This window comes from Micropterus salmoides, unplaced genomic scaffold (assembly GCF_014851395.1).
Source record: "Micropterus salmoides isolate LMB-PRFRI ecotype aquatic unplaced genomic scaffold, ASM1485139v1 Ms_hic_scaffold_1, whole genome shotgun sequence".
Lineage (NCBI taxonomy): Eukaryota > Metazoa > Chordata > Actinopteri > Centrarchiformes > Centrarchidae > Micropterus > Micropterus salmoides.
Genome location: NW_024040040.1, coordinates 4999773 through 5019405, shown reverse-complemented (window position 1 = coordinate 5019405; position 19633 = coordinate 4999773). Strand labels below are relative to the sequence as shown.

General features: G+C 45.7%; 3 protein-coding genes across 3 annotated transcripts in view; 2 read left to right on the top strand and 1 right to left on the bottom strand.

The window, feature by feature from the left end:
• Nucleotides 1-5399, top strand: part of LOC119904126 (tripartite motif-containing protein 16-like) — an 8883-nt gene extending 3484 nt beyond the window's left edge. The window contains exon 2 of the mRNA XM_038720592.1: nt 3575-5399. Coding sequence (XP_038576520.1) covers nt 3575-5238 — 1664 coding nt within the window. The 3' untranslated portion in view covers nt 5239-5399. The remainder of the gene's footprint in view (nt 1-3574) is intronic.
• Nucleotides 1-19633, top strand: part of LOC119910112 (nucleotide-binding oligomerization domain-containing protein 1-like) — a 1078472-nt gene that overhangs the window by 632076 nt on the left and 426763 nt on the right. The window lies entirely within an intron of this gene.
• Nucleotides 1-19633, bottom strand: part of LOC119881802 — a 727332-nt gene that overhangs the window by 562324 nt on the left and 145375 nt on the right. The window lies entirely within an intron of this gene.

Below are 19633 nucleotides of genomic sequence, written 5' to 3'. Positions count from 1 at the left end.
CAACTGCTGATCAATTAGAAACATTAGCAAACCCACATATAAACACACAGTACAAACAGAAAGCGTGGTCAAACCTTGCGGTGGCGGTCTGTGTCTCTGGATTTCTCCCTCAGCCAGTCGATGGTGTGGAAGTCTTCATACGTGCCAACGTCAGGAAAAGGCTCGTCCAGGAAATCCATCAGGTTCCCGGCTCCATTCATCTCCTCCGTGGACGTGGCGGTGCTGACGCCTGCCAGAGGGGAGTCACGTTTAAACATCACTATAACTTTGGGACTTAATTACTGTAAACGAACGACGCTGTGGAGGAGTCCGCCAAAGTATTCTCCGTGTTTGTGTTTCTCCACATGAAGGCAACACTTCCCAGCAGCCTCTTTGCTTTTTGTGCCACGCTCTAAAACACAGATGCTGCTCATGTGTTTGTTCCCCACAGCCTCTCTCTGAAGCACTCAGGCTGGAGGGGGAACCGGTCGAGAGCTTTAAACACCCCCCTACACACACAACACGCAGACGGGGTCTACAAAAAGGCCCAACATGTTGCTCCTGAGAGGAGCTGAGAGGTTTTCATGCCAGACGGGACATTTTAACAACACTTATTGAATCAGTTCTCACGTTTAACATCCTGGTACAAGTTCCTCACAGAGAGAAGCAAGAAACAAACTCATCAAACATGCAACAAAAATCAAATCCAACTTTCAGACTCCCGTCATTAACCTCTCATCACGCAGCCGCTTCAGAGGCCCTCTGGCCAAGAACCAAACTTAGAAAAACTATTTTATTCCCACTGCGATATCCATGTTAAACAGACTGACACCACGTTTTAATGCAGCTTTGCACACCTGCTCTTATTTATTTATGGAATTAGTTGTGAGTCTTTGGTTCGTTCCTCCCAACCTAAGATAATTTAACGTGACAGAAAATAAAGGTTTTTTTAAATTTAATTGTCCCTTCTTAAAACATACTTTTATAGGAGGGCCTGTCCTGATTTTAATTATTTATCCATTTTTCTTTTAACTGTATTTAATATCTTAAGTATCTTTTTACTTGTCGGATGTGTTTTGTTGTCTTTGCTCTACTGAAAGCACTTTGTGACTTTGTTTTGAAACGTGCCATCCATCCATCCAAAAACATAATAGTAACACACAGAGGACATTTACTATTGCGAGTACTTTTGGTACTTTTAGGTAGCCTGCATTTTGCTGATAATATTCATATACTTTTACTTAAGTAAGTTTTGAATGCAGGACTTTTACTTGTAGTGGAGTATTTTCTTAGTGTGATATTACTACTTTTACTTAAGTAAAAGCATCTGAATACTTCTATTACTACCGGCTTTCAAGTCTACTTTGACTTTTAGACTAGTGGAAAGTAGATGCCCAAAATACACATTGAATACAATAAGTATAAAATAAATACACAGGTGTTTAAATTACTAAACTTTGTCTATCTGCGTGTGCAGATTTCTCCTAAATTCAAGAGATAGCATTAGATACTGCCTCATTTGAATAATAAAACATAACTTTTCAGAAAACCTGTAATACAGTTTTGTTTTTTTAAGTGAGTAACATGAGTTTCCATCAGGGGGAATAATTTAAGGTGAGGTGGAAATGGTTTATTTACACATATAAAGGGTTGAAATGTAGATAAACAATCACTCGTGGGCTAAATACTCCTTATTATCGCTCAGAAAGAAGTATTAAATTTGCTTTATCGCACATTTCTTCGTGCAACAGCTGCAAAAGAGCACCCAGGTTCTAGAAACAGTCAGTGCTGCAGACAGGCTGCTGCAGCATTAGCCGCTTTAGCTTAGCTCGCTAAAGTCGCTCTTTACCTTCTCCAGCCTCCATGTTTCAGTCCGTCCTGACGGCTGACGGTGGGAAACGCTTCTTCTACAACAACAGCTTATAAAATGTCGACTCTGTGAGGCATTTTAGCTCCAGTTCAGAGGGGAAAGTGGCGTTAAATGTCACGAAATAAACAGTCAGCGTCAGAGACTGATTCCCACAATGCACCTGTTCAAACTGTGCATCCGGCATCCACGAGCTCAGGTTGTCCCCGGATGTGGGAATCTGGGAATAAGGAAAAAAAAACTATTTATTATTTTTAAACTTTAGGTTTATAATTAATCAATTAAGGCGAGACACTGAAGACAAAACATATTTTTTTGCACAAGTCAATTTTAGGATTTGGAGATAATTTGCTTCCATCAACAGTGGACAGTAACTAAATACATTTACTCAAGTACAAATGGCAGGTAGCCTTCTTAAAATTTACATTTTATGCTACTTTATACTACACCACATCTCAGAGGCAAATATTTTTACTCCACTACATTTATCTGACAGCTTCAGTTACTCGTTTTAGCCTACAATGTTCATACCTTTCCTGTCAGAAGCCATGTATCTCCAAATGTGGTGATTTTGAACTAGATATTTCCTGATAAACTGAAAAATAAAGTATTCCTTTGAAGGAGGAAAAAATTATCCTTAAGCTAAATAAACTATTAAAACCGATAGATCAGCTGGAAACAGGGCTGTTGAATAGTTTACTGTTTGTGCAGGACAGCGATGCTACTTGTGATGCATGTGATGATCTTATAGAATATAATGCATTGCTGTAGATTAAACCCAACAGAATATTAAAGAGTTGAACACATACAGCAGCAGTGAAATGCAACATAGTGCAGCAGGAATATTAGCCATGTTGGACAAACTGCTCAAAATGATGGATAACACTTCACAGCCTCTGCACAAACTACTGGTCAAACGCTTTCAGATGGAGACGCCCTCCCTCATGCTTGTTGGCCACATCCCTCGTGTGTTTTGTGTAAGCTGTGTTTGTTTCCTAACTGTAATTGTGTGTGTATTTTAGGTAAACTGATGCAAACTGTGACACCGATTTCCCATCGCGATAAATAAATTATACATCCATCCATCCAAAAATACTGTAATAGTAAAATGCTGACAGGGAATCTGAATACTTAATAGTGTTATACTTTTACTTAAGTAAGTTTTGTTGCAGGACTTTTAGTTAGTGGATTATTATATTTTTACTAATATTTTGCTCCAAGAGGCTTTTTTTCTGGACATGATAAGCTAGCGAGCCATGCCCATGCCCAAGAACCATGAAATACAAAAATTTTCACAATGCCTGAATTATGTGCAATGCTTGGTGAGTTCTCGTATGTCTAGGCCCCCAAAATAAAGGTAACTTTGCAGAAAAAGAAAGAAAGAAAGTAAGAAAGAAAGAAAGAAGAAGAATTCCTTCAGTTCCAATAGTGACATGTTTCGTGCTCGGGCCCTAAATATGTCCCCCTCACACAGAAGGCCAATCAGGGCCATATCATCAGCACACTTCCTGAAGTGAGTCCCAGCTTGATGACCCCTCCCGCTTCCTCCTGCTCTCCAATCACAGCGAGCTCCACTCTGTCCATAAATTTCCTTGTTCCCTCCCCTTCAGATCTCCAGTTTGAAGATGGGTGTAACCAACATGTGGTGAAGTGCAGTTGCAGTTTGATTACCTGTCAAACTAGTTGCACCTCTGAGGAAGTGAAACGGCGGTGAAATGGCGTAGAAAGGAGTTCAGCTGGACCGAGCAAAATTCTGCTGTCCGATCTGTCTGGATCTGCTGAAGGATCCGGTGGCTATTCCCTGTGGACACAGCTACTGCATGAACTGTATTAAAAGCTTCTGGGATGTAGAGGATGAGAAGAAAATCCACAGCTGCCCTCAGTGCAGGCAGACCTTCACACCGAGGCCTGTCCTGCTGAAAAACACCATGTTAGCAGATTTAGTGGAGGAACTGAAGAAGACTGGACTCCAAGCTGCTCCTGCTGATCACTGCTATGCTGGACCTGAAGATGTGGCCTGTGATGTCTGCACTGGGAGAAAACTGAAAGCCCTCAAGTCCTGTCTGGTCTGTCTGGTCTCTTACTGTGAGAAACACCTGCAGCCTCATTATGATGTGGCTCCGTTAAAGAAACACAAGCTGGTGGAGCCCTCCAAGAAGCTCCAGGAGAACATCTGCTCTCCTCACGATGAGGTGATGAAGATGTTCTGCCGTACTGATCAGCAGAGTATCTGTTATCTCTGCTCTGTGGATGAACATAAAGGCCACGACACAGTCTCAGCTGCAGTAGAAAGGACCGAGAGGCAGAGAGAGCTCGAGGTGAGTCGACAAAACATCCAGCAGAGAATCCAGGACAGACAGAAAGATGTGAAGGTGCTTCAGCAGGAGGTGGAGGCTATCAATGGCTCTGCTGATAAAGCAGTGGAGGACAGTGAGAAGATCTTCACCGAGCTGATCCGTCTGATGGAGAAAAGAAGGTCTGATGTGAAGCGGCAGCTCAGATCCCAGCAGGACACTGAAGTGAGTCGAGTCAAAGAGCTTCAGGAGAAGCTGGAGCAGGAGATCACTGAACTGAAGAGGAAAGACGCTGAGCTGAAGCAGCTCTCACACACAGAGGATCACACCCAGTTTCTACACAACTACCCCTCAGTGTCAGCACTCAGTGAATCTACAGACTCATCCAGCATCAAGATCCGTCCTCTGCGCTACTTTGAGGATGTGACAGCGGCTGTGTCAGAAGTCAGAGACAAACTACAGGACGTTCTGACAGAGACATGGACAAATATCTTAGAGACAGTGACTGAAGTGGATGTTTTACTGTCAGAACTAGAACCAGAGCCAAAGACCAGAGCTGACTTCTTAAAATATTCATGTGAAATCACTCTGGATCCAAACACAGCAAACATACTGCTGTTATTATCTGAGGGGAACAGAAAAGCAACAGTAATGAAAGAACAACAGTCTTATTCTCGTCACCCAGACAGATTCACTAGATGTCTTCAGGTCCTGAGTAGAGAGAGTCTGACTGGACGTTGTTACTGGGAGGTGGAGAGGAGAGGGAGAGTTGATGTAGCAGTCGCTTACAAGAACATCAGCAGAGCAGGGAGCTGGGATGAATGTGGATTTGGGCGTAATGATAAATCTTGGGCCTTATTTTTTCGTAACAACAGTTATAACTTTTGTTACAACAAAGTCCAAACTCCCGTCTCAGGTCCTCGGTCCTCCAGAGTAGGAGTGTACCTGGATCACAGAGCAGGTATTCTGTCCTTGTACAGCATCTCTGAAACCATGACTCTCCTGCACAGAGTCCAGACCACATTCACTCAGCCTCTCTGTGCTGGACTTGGGTTTTATTCTCCTGGAGTCACTGCTGAGTTCTGTAAAGTCAAATAGTCAGAAGTCATTTCAGGGACAGTGGGTTAAATTCTGTCTTTTAATCCTTCAACTTATTTTGTCTTCATGTTTGTTGCTGAGAGCTGATTGTTGTGGCCTTGACCTGTCAATCAAACATTGTGGGCGGTACTTTGAGGTCTTCTCATTAGTTGCTGTGTAAATGTTTGGGGTTTTTTAGGCTGAGCTCCTTCCTGTGTCTGTTTAGCCATGGAGGCTATCACTGCTCAGGATTTTGTTTACCTGAACTGACTTTTCTCTGCATGAAAATGGAAACTTGTCTGAGCTCTAAATGTTTGTTGAATATTTGGATTGATGTATTTGTATGTTGTTGTTTCTCTTCCACTGCATGGGTCTGAAGAGAGAAAGCAGCAGACCTTCCTTTATCTCAAAGATTTTGTTCTCACTTTGGGTGGTCAATTCTTTTCTTCTCGTCTTCATTCCAGGGTTTCATACAGAGCTGATGGAGAACATGTGAAACTAATCTGAGAGTAGAACTGAGGCAGTTTTCCTCCTGAAACACCACAAAGTACAGAATTCATGTTAGAGCAGAAGAGCGTTTGTCAGTCAGTCTCTGTCCTTTCAGTTTTCCTCACTAAAACAGCTTTGTCACAGAGAAATGAGCAGAGTTTTCTGTAGCTTGGTGCTTTTTACAACCAACTTTTTGTTTGTGCTCTTAGTCAATAAAGAGGATTTATTACACAGAATTAAAACAGTGGAGAAACAGTCAGAAATCATTTAAGTTTGGGTGTGAAGAAGTTTAGCTGAGTCAGCAGTGTGTAAAAATGTGTCTGTAATTTCTGTCCTATTAGCTTTTTAATATCCTCAAATATGTGATCTGGGGCCGACGCCTCCAAATCTAGTCCTAAACAAGCTGTTAGACAAACTGAACGTCTCGGGTTACGTATGTAACCCTGGTTCCTGACACTGCGTCGGTTACGACACTATGGGAACGCCTCTAGGCGAAGCAGGTCTGAACGTGAATGAAATCACTCCAATCCTATTAGCTTGTTGCTAGAACGGTAAGGTGTAACGGAATAACCGGAGGAGTATAAAGCACACCTGTACACACTCATCATTAGCTTAAACTATGAAGCAGGCTCTTCAGGTGGGGAGAGAGGTGCGGCGGGCCAACGCAGTGTCTCGTTCCCCTTCTCGGGGAACCAGGGTTACATACGTAACCCGAGATGTTCCCCTTCGAGGGAACTCGAACTGCGTCGGTTATGACACTATGGGAACGAGATACCCACTAAACCGTGCCGAAAACCCCAGTGTGCAGTAAAGTGGCACGACTAAGAGGAGAGCGCACGAGTGCCAGGTGCCAAAGGAAGGTCAAGATTGTAAAACCGAATGAATGTGTGCGGAGTGGCCCAGCCAGCCACTAAACAAACATCCTGCAAAGAGGCCCCAGAAAGGAGGGCTCGAGAGGCCATGCCTCTGGTAGAATGAGCCCTCACAGCCACATGTGAAGGCAAACCGCACACCTGATAGGCCAGGGAAATAGTCTGACCAATCCAGTTGCTAATAGTATGTTTGGATGCAGGGAGCCCGGCCCTGGGAGATCCAAATCACACTAGCAGCTGGTCAGCCTTCCTCCAACGGGAGGACCTCAGAGTGTAAATACTCAGTGCTCTGACAGGGCAGAGCAGATGAAGTCTCTCGTCCTCCGCCGTCACATGAGGTGGAGGATGAAATGCCAGCAGCACTGTGGACCCTGCCGCACAAGAAGGCACTTTAGGGATGTATCCTGGACGAGGGTGCAGGATAGCCCTAATATTCCCCAGGGCAAACTCCAGGCTTTGCAGGGAAACCGAAAGCGCTTGGAGATCCCCCACCCTCCTCAGAGAGGTGATAGCAAGGAGAAAGGCCATCTTGAGGGTCAAGTGCTTAGCCTCAGCTGACTCCAGGGGTTCGAATTGGGCCTCAGCCAACGCCCTAAGAACCACTGCCAGATCCCAAGTGGGAACCTTGGACCGAGTCGCAGGTCTCATCCTCCGGGCACCACGGAGGAAACGTACAACCAAGGGAAGTTTGCCCAAGGACCCCTCCCTCAGAGGGGTGTGGAAAGACGAAATAGCTGCCACGTACACCTTGAGGGTGGAAGGGGAAAGACCAGCAGAGAACCGGTCCTGGAGGAACTCAAGTACCTGAACCACCGGGCAGGTAACAGGGTCCACCGACCACCGTACATCCTCCGTGTGGACGGGGCCCTGGAGCTCAGGAGGGTCTTGACTGCTCCGGCTGTTAGACCCGCCTCTAGGTACTGTGCCCCCTCAGGGGCCAGACCCACAGTCGCCATATGGCGGGGCAAGGGTGAAAAACCCAGCCCTGCACCTGGGACAGCAGGTCTCTCCTCAGAGGGACCCGCCACAGCGGGCCGTCCAGGAGCAACATGATGTCCGAGAGCCACACCCGGGTTGGCCAGAACGGGGCTACGAGCAGTAGGCCGATATTGTCCTGGCGGACCCGCTCCAGAACCCCCAGGAGTGCTCCCTGATTCTGCGTCCCCAGGAGATACATCGCCCTGAGCGATAGTAACCTCTGCTGGGACCACAGGAGGATCTGACGTGCCAGTCTGTACAGAGGGCGCAAGCGCAGACCGCCCTGGTGATTCAGATAGGCCACCACTGCTGTGTTGTCGGAACGAACCAGGACGTGGTGGCCTTGGAGATCGGGCAGGAAACTCCTTAGAGTCTGGAACACCGCCAACATCTCGAGACAGTTGATATGCCACTCGGATTGATGCACCTGCCAGGATCCCCTTGCAAAGCAGCCGTCCATGACCGCGCCCCAGCCCGTGAGGGAGGCGTCTGTCGAAATGACCAGCCGGCGACAAGACCCTCCCAGCATGGGCCCCTGAGACAGGAACCAAGTTTCCTTCCAAACTGATAGGGAACGAAGACACTTGCGCGTAACCCAAATCAGACGGAGAGGATTTCCCCTCGGGGAAAAACCCTTGTTCCTTAGCCACCACTGCAGGGGTCTCATGTGCAGCAGTCCAGGTGGTATTACGCTGGACGCAGCCACCAGGAGACCCAACACTCGTTGAAAGTGTTTTATAGTGATGGCGTGGCTTGACTTCACCCCTTTCACGGCAGCCAATATGGTGTCGACACGTGCCGGAGACAATTGTGCCCGCATCGTTGTCGAATCCCATACTACCCCTAGGAACGTAGTCCGTTGGGTGGGCGCCAGCACACTCTTCTTTGCGGTGAACCTTAGCCCTAAATGCCGCAGATGAGCCAGAACGACATCTCGATGCCGAACCGCCAACTCTCGAGACTGGGCTAGGATGTCGTCGTTGTAGTTGAAATCCGGATGCCCTGGAGCCTCAGCGGGGCCGGTGCTGCATCCATACACTTGGTGAATGTGCGAGGGGAAGTGCCAGGCCGAATGGAAGAACCCGATACTGGTAAGCCACACCCCCGAAGGCGAACCTCAGGAACTTCCTGTGAGAAGGACGGATGGAGACACGGAAATAGGCGTCCTTTAGATCTATCGTCACGAACCAATCCTCAGATTGGATGTGCGTCACGATGGCGGGGATGATGAGCATCTTGAACCTGAATCTCCTCAGAGACCGGTTAGAACCCACAGATCCAAAATAGGGCGCAGCCCTCCATCCTTCTTGGGGACTATGAAGTACCGGCTGTAGAACCGGTATCTCTGTCTGGGGGGGAGACACGTTCCACGGCCCCTTTCCTCAGCAGAGTACGAACTTCCTGTCCCAACACCGGACCTTGCTCCGGGCGGACCACAGTCCAAACCACCCCTTTGAATTTTGGAGGGCGGGTTTTGAACTGTAGTCGAAACCCATGTATGGCAGTGCGCAGGACCCACGGAGAAATGTTCGTCAGGCTCCGCCAAGCCTCTGCAAAGTCTGCCAACGGAACCAACCCCTTGGGGCCGGTGGTCGGTGTCTCGTGTGATCTTCTGGTGGACCCCTGAAGCCCCATAACGGCAGGGGAGAGCCGCCGAAGATCCATGGTGAGTGAGCCTGAACGCCGCCTGACTGCAGACCCTCGGGGGCAGGCAGTACGGCGGCGTGGTGCTTAAGAAACCTTTCATCAAACTTACTACTAGCCTGTGGTGCTCCTCCTGTGGCCAGTTGATGTTGAGCTTAGCCACGGCTCTAGTCACCACCTCCAGCAGCACGTCATAGTCGGGCGCCGCCAGATGACGCCGCCCCGACACCCGGAAGTCATCGTCCACTACGCTGAGCACGTCCGCCTCCTCCGAGTCGGATTGCTGCAGCTTCTCCGGATCCAAACCGCGAGCGGGAGAAGCCGAGAACGGGCTCCCGAACGAGGAAAGGAAGCGTCGGAGCCAGCGGATGAAGGTCGGGAAAAAGCCTCAGCCGTACCGAAATCCTCCGACAGATCACGCTGTGAACCCATGAGTGAAGCCACCAGGCCGCCTCAGCGGCCGCAGGGCCCATGCCACGGGGAAAACACATCCGGCCATCCTCGGAAAAGAGAGCCATGCTGTACCTCAGTACCCGCACGGAAAGGGCTTCGCAAAGGGCGCAGGCAGCCCCCTCGAGAGCTGCCCGGGCGTGCTCCATCCCCAAACATGAGACACACATCTCATGAGAATCTCCATCCGTGATGTACCGAGGGCAAGAAAAAACACACCTTCTGTACATCTGGTTGCCGGACATGCTGGTAGACTTCTTCCTCAGGTAAGACATTTCGCTGCTTGTAGGACTGGAGCTTTCTTCAAACAACATACAGAGCACCTGCTGAATAGAAAAAAGCTAATGATGAGTGTGTACAGGTGTGCTTTATACTCCTCCGGTTATTCCATCACACTTTACCGTTCTAGCAACAAGCCAATAGGATTGGAGTGATTTCATTCACGTTCAGACCTGCTTCACCTAGAGGCGTTCCCATAGTGTCGTAATATATATTTAGCTGTTCTACGACAGGCAACTATGCACCGCCGTCTGGAATAATCATCAGCAAATGTAATGATAATCATTACTAAAGTTAACAAACTGAGATGAACAAACAGTTTCTAGTATTAGGGTGTTTCCTGCTGCAGTTCCACGTGCGGTTTGTTCAAGTTGTGTTGCCACAGCTGCGGGTGAGTCTCTTTTTCAGATGTATTAAAAAGCTGAAAACTAGAATGTGATATGAGTTTTCTGTAGGAGAGTTTTGTTCCTGGGATCACAGCACAGTGCAGGTTCCAGAGCGGGGCCCCTGGCTCCAGAGGGCAAAGCGCTCTGCTGTGCTCCGCCTCTCTTTGTAGCCGGGACTCCCAGCGGCAGAAGAGGAGGGAGGCTCTCCCTGGACGGCCGCGTCCCCACGGACGACCCCCTCCGCTGGGGTTTGGTCCCTGCCGTTGGTCTGCTTGGACCTGGAGAAGGACGGCCGTCAGCTACTGGTGGAGCCTAAACATTGTGCTCGCAGAGCAAATTTCCAAGCAATAACATTTTAACAGTATAAGAAAGACTTTAGACTGAAGTGTCTGACGGTGAAACAACTCTTTGGATGCTACAAAGCGATTGATTAAAACTTTATAAAATCGTACCCTACACACAAACCTTATGGAGTTAATACAGAGAGCCGTTAGCTCAACAGCTGAGGATGAATGTAGTTTAGTTTACGATTGTCTAAACACCAACTTGACCACTATTCTGGATTTATCGTCTCCATCTGAGGAAGCGAGAGTGAAACTACAATTCACTGCATTACAGATGTCAGACTTTCCATTTAATTTAATGTGCTGATCATTTCATTTCTATCTCAGTACTCCAGATAGCATATCCAGGTCTGTGAAACCATGATACTGGGATACTCCTAATCTTTACAAATCAAAACAGTGCATGTGTAAAAACACTATCTGACATTTTTAATAAGGTAACTGTCTGTAATTCCAGCCCTTCGACACACTGTAACCCTGCTCACCAGTATATTGTGTGTTTCACTGTATTTGTGCACAGGGATAGTAAATTTAATACATTTTTTGTATTTATAATTTTAATATGTGTGTGTTTTTCCAGGCTGTAAATGATGATTGTTTCCCACAAACACCTTAAATGCTGTGTGTCAACATACGTGGGTTACTGTTTCCTGAATGTAGTTTAAGGCAGATAAAACTAGGCTAAAACATCATGAGTGAAGTCAGAGAGGGTTCAGGGCCTTGCTCAGGACAGGAGCACCTTCCTTCGGCACTGGTCCGTACTGGAATCCGACATTGAGGCCTCCGGTGTCCCCACGGACTGAGCTGATCACACCAATAGGCTACAGCCTCTGCCACAATTACGGATTTGATCAACACTAAACAAGGTTTTTATGTGTCAGTGTTTTATTAATAGGCCCGCTTCATCCAGGGCTGTTTCAGAAATGTTTTGGATCAATAGCTACTCATATAGCCGAGGCATACAGGCTACAGCAGCATCTTATTCAGCAGGGGTAGAAAGTAAGTAGGCCTTCTTCATTTACTCAAGCGCTGTCACAGGAGACTCAAGATTACTACTGAAGCTGCTAAAAGGCATACTTCGCTACTTGTACATACTTATGTGGAAGTTCAATATTTTTATTGTTACTTAGAAATAATAATATTTTTTATAAATGCTGTTTTTTGTCAGCGGTGGGTAAATTATGTATCTGATGACTGATAGCAGAACAGCTGAAGAACTTTGTAGTTTTTTATTTGACATGTAGTTCAGTGTGAAATCCTGCACCCTTAGCTTTGGTGTGATCCAGTATCTCTTGTGTTCTCTCTGCTTTTCCTGATGTTTCACTCAGTTTATTGCGACTCGCTACCACTGTGCACTGGACAGGTAACAACCAATCAGATTGTGTGAGCTGTGCGTTGCTGTCCACAGTATTATATGGGTCAGAAAGAGCTGGAGGGACTAAACCAGACAAGCTGCTGAACCAACGCAGTAAAGTGAAAGCTGCACAGAAATGCAGAGTCCAAATGGACATCTGGACTTGTTTCTTCGTTTCCCTCTGGGTCTTTCACTGCAGACCAATCAGAGTCTCTTACAAGGCCTGCTGGAAGAGAGGAAATGGCTCACAGAACAACCAAGAAACAATCCAATACATCAAGCAGAAGATCAGGGAGAATCCACCTCCTGATAGAAGCATCAATCTCTTCCACTGTTTGAAGGAAGTGGATGATCGAGGTCCAACAGTACTTCAACTCAGGAAGTCTCTGCACAGATAAACTCTCTCCTGCTCAGTGGTCAGCTCTGGTCTTCATCATACTGTCTTCAGAAAAAGATCTGGACGTGTTTGACCTCTGTGCTTCAGAGGAGGCTCTTCTGAGGCTGCTGCCAGTGGTCAAAGCCTCCCAGAAAGCTCTGTAGGTAACCAGCGAGCTGAAAATATTTAATATACTGTACATACATTAAATGTTGTCTTCAGATCTTTTTACTTGTTGTTTCACCAGACTGAGTCTCTGTAACCTCTCAGAGAGAAGCTGTGAAGCTCTGTGCTCAGTTCTCAGCTCCCAGTCCTCTAGTCTGAGACAGCTGGACCTGAGTAACAACAACCTGCAGGATTCAGGAGTGAAGCTGCTGTCTGCTGGAATGGAGAGTCCACATTGTGAACTGGAAGCTCTCAGGTCAGGATTCATCAGCATGTTCAACAGATGGCCATGTATATCTCAATTTAAAGGTAAAACAAGTGAATTATGAAGAATTAAGCGTGAAGCTTAATATATCTTGATATGATGTTTAATTCATGTTGCAGTGGGTGAAAGACCCTGGGAATTATTTTCCACCACTGTTAAGCCTGAAAAAGCAGAAAGGACCTGCATTATGTCAACAACTGAGACAAGAAGAAAAAAATAACTCCAAAAGAAAACACAAAGCTTATTATTATTATTATTTCAAACAGAAACTGGTGGACCAACCATAAAGAGCTTTTTCTACACCACATCAATGGAGCACTCTATTCTTAACATAACTGATGTAAACATGACATTTACTTCAATGTAAACAAACTGCAGAAAGGCATCTTGAGTTGAGCGTCTGACAGCTACTCTCCAGTTTTCTGCAGAATGCATCAGTCCCGCTGCAAATTTCACCCTGAGTCCAATGCCGCAAACGCTCCGGCGTCTTCCTGTCAAAAGTTATTCAACAATGCATGTCAACCTCCAATGTCTTCCCCTCCTCATCCCCATTCCTGCCTGCCTGTGTCCGCTGCCTACTTTCTACAGCCTTCACAGTGGCTTTACACTAACAGCAACCACTCAGGGACCTTTGTGATCAAGGTCCCCCGAGTTGCTGCCTCCCATTGCAGCTAGAAAGTCCACCTCCTCTTCAGAAGAGCCAGGCTTCCTCTCCCAGTGTGTAACCATTCCTACTAACACCCCGGGGGGCCCGCCCATCAGCTTTACCTTTGAAAATTCGACTTCACTCTATCAGGTCGACTGGAAGTCCTCCCCCCGAGTCCAACGCTGCCACCCCCACAGCTCTACAGCCTTCCTGTCAAGAGTTACTCCAAAAAGGCCCATTTGGAGGTGGTTTCCATCCCCTTACCTACTGTTAACCCTAATATTCTACTGTTTGCTCGCCCACCCAAACACCTGCACAAAACACACCGGTCGCACGGGAAATTCCACCCCGAGTCCAACGCAGAAAACCATTTTGCACTAGCGCCTTCCTGTCAAAAGCTATTCCGACAAAACTCACCTGACTTTCCATACTTAAAATCTGGCAGTCATTTTCCTTCCGCTATGCAGCACCTACGCTGGAGGCGGGACACCGTCTGACAGCTGTCTCCAAAGGGCATCGGTCCTACTTGAAATTCCACCCCGAGTCCAACGCTGCCACTCCCCTGCCTCTACCACCCTCCTGTCAAAAGTTATTCAACAATGCATCTCGCCGCACTCATTCTGGTTCCTGGGCACCATCATCTCCCAGGACCTCAAGTGGGAGCTGATCATCACCTCCCTCACCAACAAGGCCCAGCAGAGAATCTACTTCCTGCGGCAGCTGAAAAAGTTCAACCTACCAAAGACACTGACGGTGCACATTCACCACCGCCATCATTGTGTCCATCCTCACATCCTCCTCTCTGCACGTGTAATTATTCTTTGATTTCATGTCATGCGCAAACCTGGAATACTGCACATATTTCTTGTCAATTGTTGATCCTTGTTGTTCTATGTATTTGTATTTTGTCACTTTATATATTTATCTACACAATATCCTCTTCTGCTGCAATATGTCTGCACAACACAAACCCAGAGGAATGAACATGTGAATCTCTGCCACCTTGTTCTTTCTCTGCACACGGTTGTATTATTCTTCTCTATTCTTTTATTCTTCTTATATAACTATGCTCACATTGTCAATGTTTGCACATGCTTGTTAGTTACCCTGTCAATTTTGCGCTCTCTTTTTCCTTTAGTGTTATAGCATAATTTTTGTATACTTTACTTCTTATTTATTCCTATTTTTCTTGATGTTCATGTGTACTGTAAGCACCAATTTATATCAAGGCAAATTCCTCGTACCTGTAAAATACTACTTGGTAAGCTCTTTCTGATTCTGATCCTCCAATGTGTAGTCTTGTTTATCATCCCCGTTCCCGTCTGCCCGCTCGGGGGACAATGCCTAAACCCAACACTCGCTGAGGCCTTGCGACCGGGCCTCTCGAGGCTCCCAAAGACTCCGAACAGCCTCAAACGGCAGGACCGCACTCCGCTGCCTTTTTTAACTTGTGGGAAACATGAAATCTGGCCTTTAAAGGGACTGTGCATTTTGTTACTTGACTGGAAGGGGATGTGCAATCTCTAAATATGGTAGCGTGCCATATCTACCGTCATGGCTGCAGTGGCTCAATGTGTAACCGCTGGATACTACGTAGCAATCCCAGTGTTAATGTGATTCCACTATGATTGTATCTGTAGATGGAAGTTAAATTTTATCACACTGATACGTGTTGTGTGACTCTATTGTCATTTCTTAAATGTTAGTGTCAGCTGCAGTTGTTGTGATGGCTGTGTGATGCCAGACGCTGTGGTCCCTTCAATTTCTCCAAAGGGAGACGATAAAAGGCTAACCTTATCTTTGTTCTATTACTGAATGCCAACACTCGTAGAGTGTGGTGTCAATGCATTACATCTGTTTGTTTGGACAAATAAAGCCTGCTTATCATCCCCATTCCTGTGATGGAAATGTGATATTTTACTGGGTTCACTGTTTTACCTTTTATGCTGCATTATTATAAGCCTATGTTTTCACTGTGTGCTTTTTGATCATTTTATTATGTTGCAGCTAGGTCAAGGTTCCCGTGAGAAAGTCGCTCCTAAGAGACTTTTCATATCTGACCGTCCTTGATAGTGTTGTGGTGGCAGCCCGGCTGACAGTGAATGTCCTGTTTTTTTCTCCTTTCTATCAGTTATTCTGCTTTTTCCTTGGTTTTCTGTTCCCTGCCTGCCTCCCTGTGTTTTCTCCCCTGTGTGCTCTCTCTCCCTCTGCTCCTGAGCCCAGCCAACTACCTGCACCTGCATCTCATCAGCCACCTCGTCAGCCTGCCACACCTGCCAGTAATCACCTCATGCCTGCCTGTATTTCAACCCCGGTTCTCCACACCATCCTCGCTTGATCGTCGTTGCTCCATACCCGGTGCCACCTCCGTGTTCAGGCTTTCATGTTTCTTGTTTTTTCACATTTTCCCTGTGCCTTGTCGTTGTCTTCTCTAACCCTGTCTCTCTGTCTGTTTCCCTCCCAGGTACACTCACCCTCGTCCTCCGTTCAGTCGGCTGGGCTCATCCTCCTTGGACTTTCCTCACGGCGTCCTCCCTGTTCCCCCGCCTCTCCTCGCTTCCTCGGCCCCTGTGTTCCCCGGCTCCCTGTGTTCCCCGGCTCCCTGGCCCCCAGGCTCCTTGGTTCCCCATGCCTGTTTTCCCCGACATCCTCCTCTCCCTCCACTCCAGTCCCTCTGAACCTTTTTCCCTCAATAAACCTCAATAAAAGTGCTGCATTTGGGTCCTCTCTGTCCCCACACCACACAACCTCATAACAGATAGGCCTTCATCTCAGGACAGTTGGTTTCTACTCCCAGACTGGTTGCGCTGTGTATGTTTGTCTGACCTTTTGCAAAGAATAAAAGACTATAAGGACATCAGGATTGAACTCTTTATTTAACAAGACTCACTTAAGGTTTCAATCCGGTTACACTGCTGACAATTCGGCCTGGCTGTCGCTGCTCATGTAAGCTCAGTAAGCAGATTTTTTTTTAATGGCAGACATATGGTGGAAGGAAGTTTTTTTTTAAGCCTCTCCAAAGTTAGAAATCTAGCTTTTCTGTGGTCAAAAATGTATGGTTTGCAACGTCATTGATTATTGGACAACTCTACACAACATTGCCTTCAAAATGGTATTTCCGGGCCATCTTGGGAAAATGGCAGCCATCTTGATTTTTTTTTTTTTTTGCGTGGCTAAGGGGTTTTAACTGCAACTAACTAACTACTAACACACTTCTCTGCTCCTCCATTTCAGGAGTTACTTAGTGAAAACCCTATAGTGACGGTGTCTGCCCCCCGACCATTGAAATTATTTAAAAAGGTAAACAGAAGAGGAGCTGTGCATAAAAACCTCATAAAAAATTAAAACCACAAGAGCAATAGTGCAAACGAATAGGAAAATTAAATGTGGACTCTTAAACATCAGATCTCTCTCTTCTAAAGGTGTACTAGTAAATGAACAAATATCAGATTATGATATTGATTTATTTGGTCTTACTGAAACCTGGCCGGGTGATGGAGAATATGTTAGCCTAAATGAATCCACCCCTCCCAGTCATATTAATACTCACATTCCTCGAGGCACAGGCCGAGGAGGTGGAGTTGCAGCTATCTTCGACTCTAGCCTACTAATCAGCTCTAAACCTAAACTAAACTATAACTCATTTGAAAGCCTTGTTCTTGGTCTTTCGCACCCAAGTTGGAAATCACTGCAACCAATTCTCTTCGTTATAGTGTACCGAGCACCTGGCCCGTATTCTGAATTCTTATCTGAATTTGCAGAGTTTTTGTCAACTTTAGTCCTTAAAACGGACAAAGTTATTATTGTAGGGGATTTTAATATTCATGTGGACGTTGAGAATGACAGCTTCAGTACTGCGTTTATCTCTCTGGTGGATTCCATTGGCTTCTCTCAGAGTGTTCATGAACCGACTCACTGTTTTAACCACACCCTCGACCTTGTTCTGGTATATGGTATTGAAATTTAACATTTAATAGTGTTCCCAGAGAATCCCTCTTTGTCCGACCACTGTTTGATAACTTTTGAGTTTGTATTGCTGAACTACACGCCATTGGGCAAAAATTTCTATACAAGATGTCTGTCTGATAGTGCTGTAGCTAAATTTAAGGATGTGATTCCATCAGCTCTAAATTCATTATCATGTCACAAAGTAACAGAGAACTCCTATGCTAATCCCTCCAAAATTGATCATCTTGTTGATGCGAATGACACTCGACTCTGTAGCCCCTCTAAAAAAGAAAAGATGATTAGCTCCATGGTAATACTGAAACTTGCAAATTAAAGCAAATATCGCAGACACTTGAGAGGAATTGGCGTTCCACCAAACTGGAAAATTCTCATTTAATTTGGCAAGATAGTCTTAAAACTTATAGGAAGGCCCTCCGTAATGCCAGAGCAACGTACTACTCGTCATTAATAGAGGAAAATAGGAACAACCCCAGGTTTCTTTTCAGCACTGTAGCCAGGCTGACAGAGAGTCACAGCTCTATTGAGCAAAGTCTTCCCATAGCTCTCAGTAGTTACGACTTCATGAGCTTCTTTAATGATAAAATGATTTTCTTATTATTTTCTATAATTTCTTCATCTAAACCATCAACCTGCCTCTTAGACCCCATCCCGACTAGGTTGCTTAAAGTTGTTTTACCCTTAGTCACTTCTATACTGGATATGATCAATCTATCTTTATCAACAGGCTATGTACCACAGTACTTTAAAGTAGCTGTAATTAAACCTCTTCTGAAAAAGCCCAAACTTGATCCGGATGTTTTAGCCAACTATAGACCTATATCTAACCTTCCATTTCTCTCTAAGGTTCTGGAGAAAGCAGTTGCTAAACAGCTGTGTGACTTTCTACAGAGCAATAGTTTATTTGAGGATTTTCAGTCAGGATTTAGAGCTCATCATAGCACAGAGACAGCACTGGTGAAAATTACTAATGACCTCCTCATTGCATCAGACAAAGGACTTGTCTCTGTACTGGTTTTATTAGATCTTAGTGCTGCATTTGATACCATTGACCATCAGACCCTATTGTAGAGACTGGAACATTTCATTGGCATTAAAGGAACCGCTCTAGCTGGTTTAAGTCCTATTTATCAGATCTATTTCAGTTTGTACATGTTAACGATGAGTCCTCCATGCACGCCAAAGTTAGTCATGGAGTTCCTCAAGGATCTGTCCTCGGACCAATCCTCTTCACTTTATATATGCTTCTTTTAGGCAATATTATCAGGAAACATTCCATAAGCTTTCATTGTTATGCAGATGATACTCAGTTATCTATCAGTCAAGCCATACGAAACTCATCAGTTAACTAAACTTCAAATGTGCCTTCAGGATGTTAAAACCTGGATGACCTGTAATTTTGTTAAACTCAGATAAAACTGAAGTTATTGTTCTGGGGCCTAAGCACCTCCGTGATGCATTATCTAAAGATATAGTTTCCCTTGATGGCATCGCCCTGTGAGGAATCTTGGAGTTATCTTTGATCAGGACATGTCATTTAAGTCTCACATTAAGCAAATTTCAAGGACCGCCTTTTTTCACCTACGTAATATTGCGAAAATCAGGAACATCCTGTCTAAAAATTATGCAGAAAAACTAGTCCATGCATTTGTTACTTCTAGGCTGGATTACTGCAATTCCTTATTATCAGGCTGCTTGAAAAAGTCCATTAAGACTCTTCAGCTGATCCAGAATGCTGCAGCACGTGTTCTGACAAGAAAAGGAAAAGAGATCATATTTCTCCTGTTTTAGCTTCTTTGCATTGGCTTCCTGTAAAATCCAGAATAGAATTTAAAATCATTCTTCTTACCTACAAAGCTCTTAATGATCAGGCACCATCTTATCTTAAAGAGCTCATAGTACCTTACTACCCCACCAGAGCACTTCGCTCCCAGAATGGAGGGTTACTTGTGGTTCCAAGAGTCTCCAAAAGTAGACTAGGAGCCAGAGCGTTCAGCTATCAAGCTCCTCTCCTGTGGTTCCAGTTTGGGTTCAGGAGGCAGACACCATCTCCACATTTAAGAGTAGGCTTAAGACTTTCCTCTTTGATAAAGCTTATAGTTAGGGCTGGCTCAGGTGAGTCCTGAACCATCCCTTAGTTATGCTGCTATAGGCCTAGACTGCCGGAGGATTTCCCATGATGCACTGAGATCCTCTCTCCTC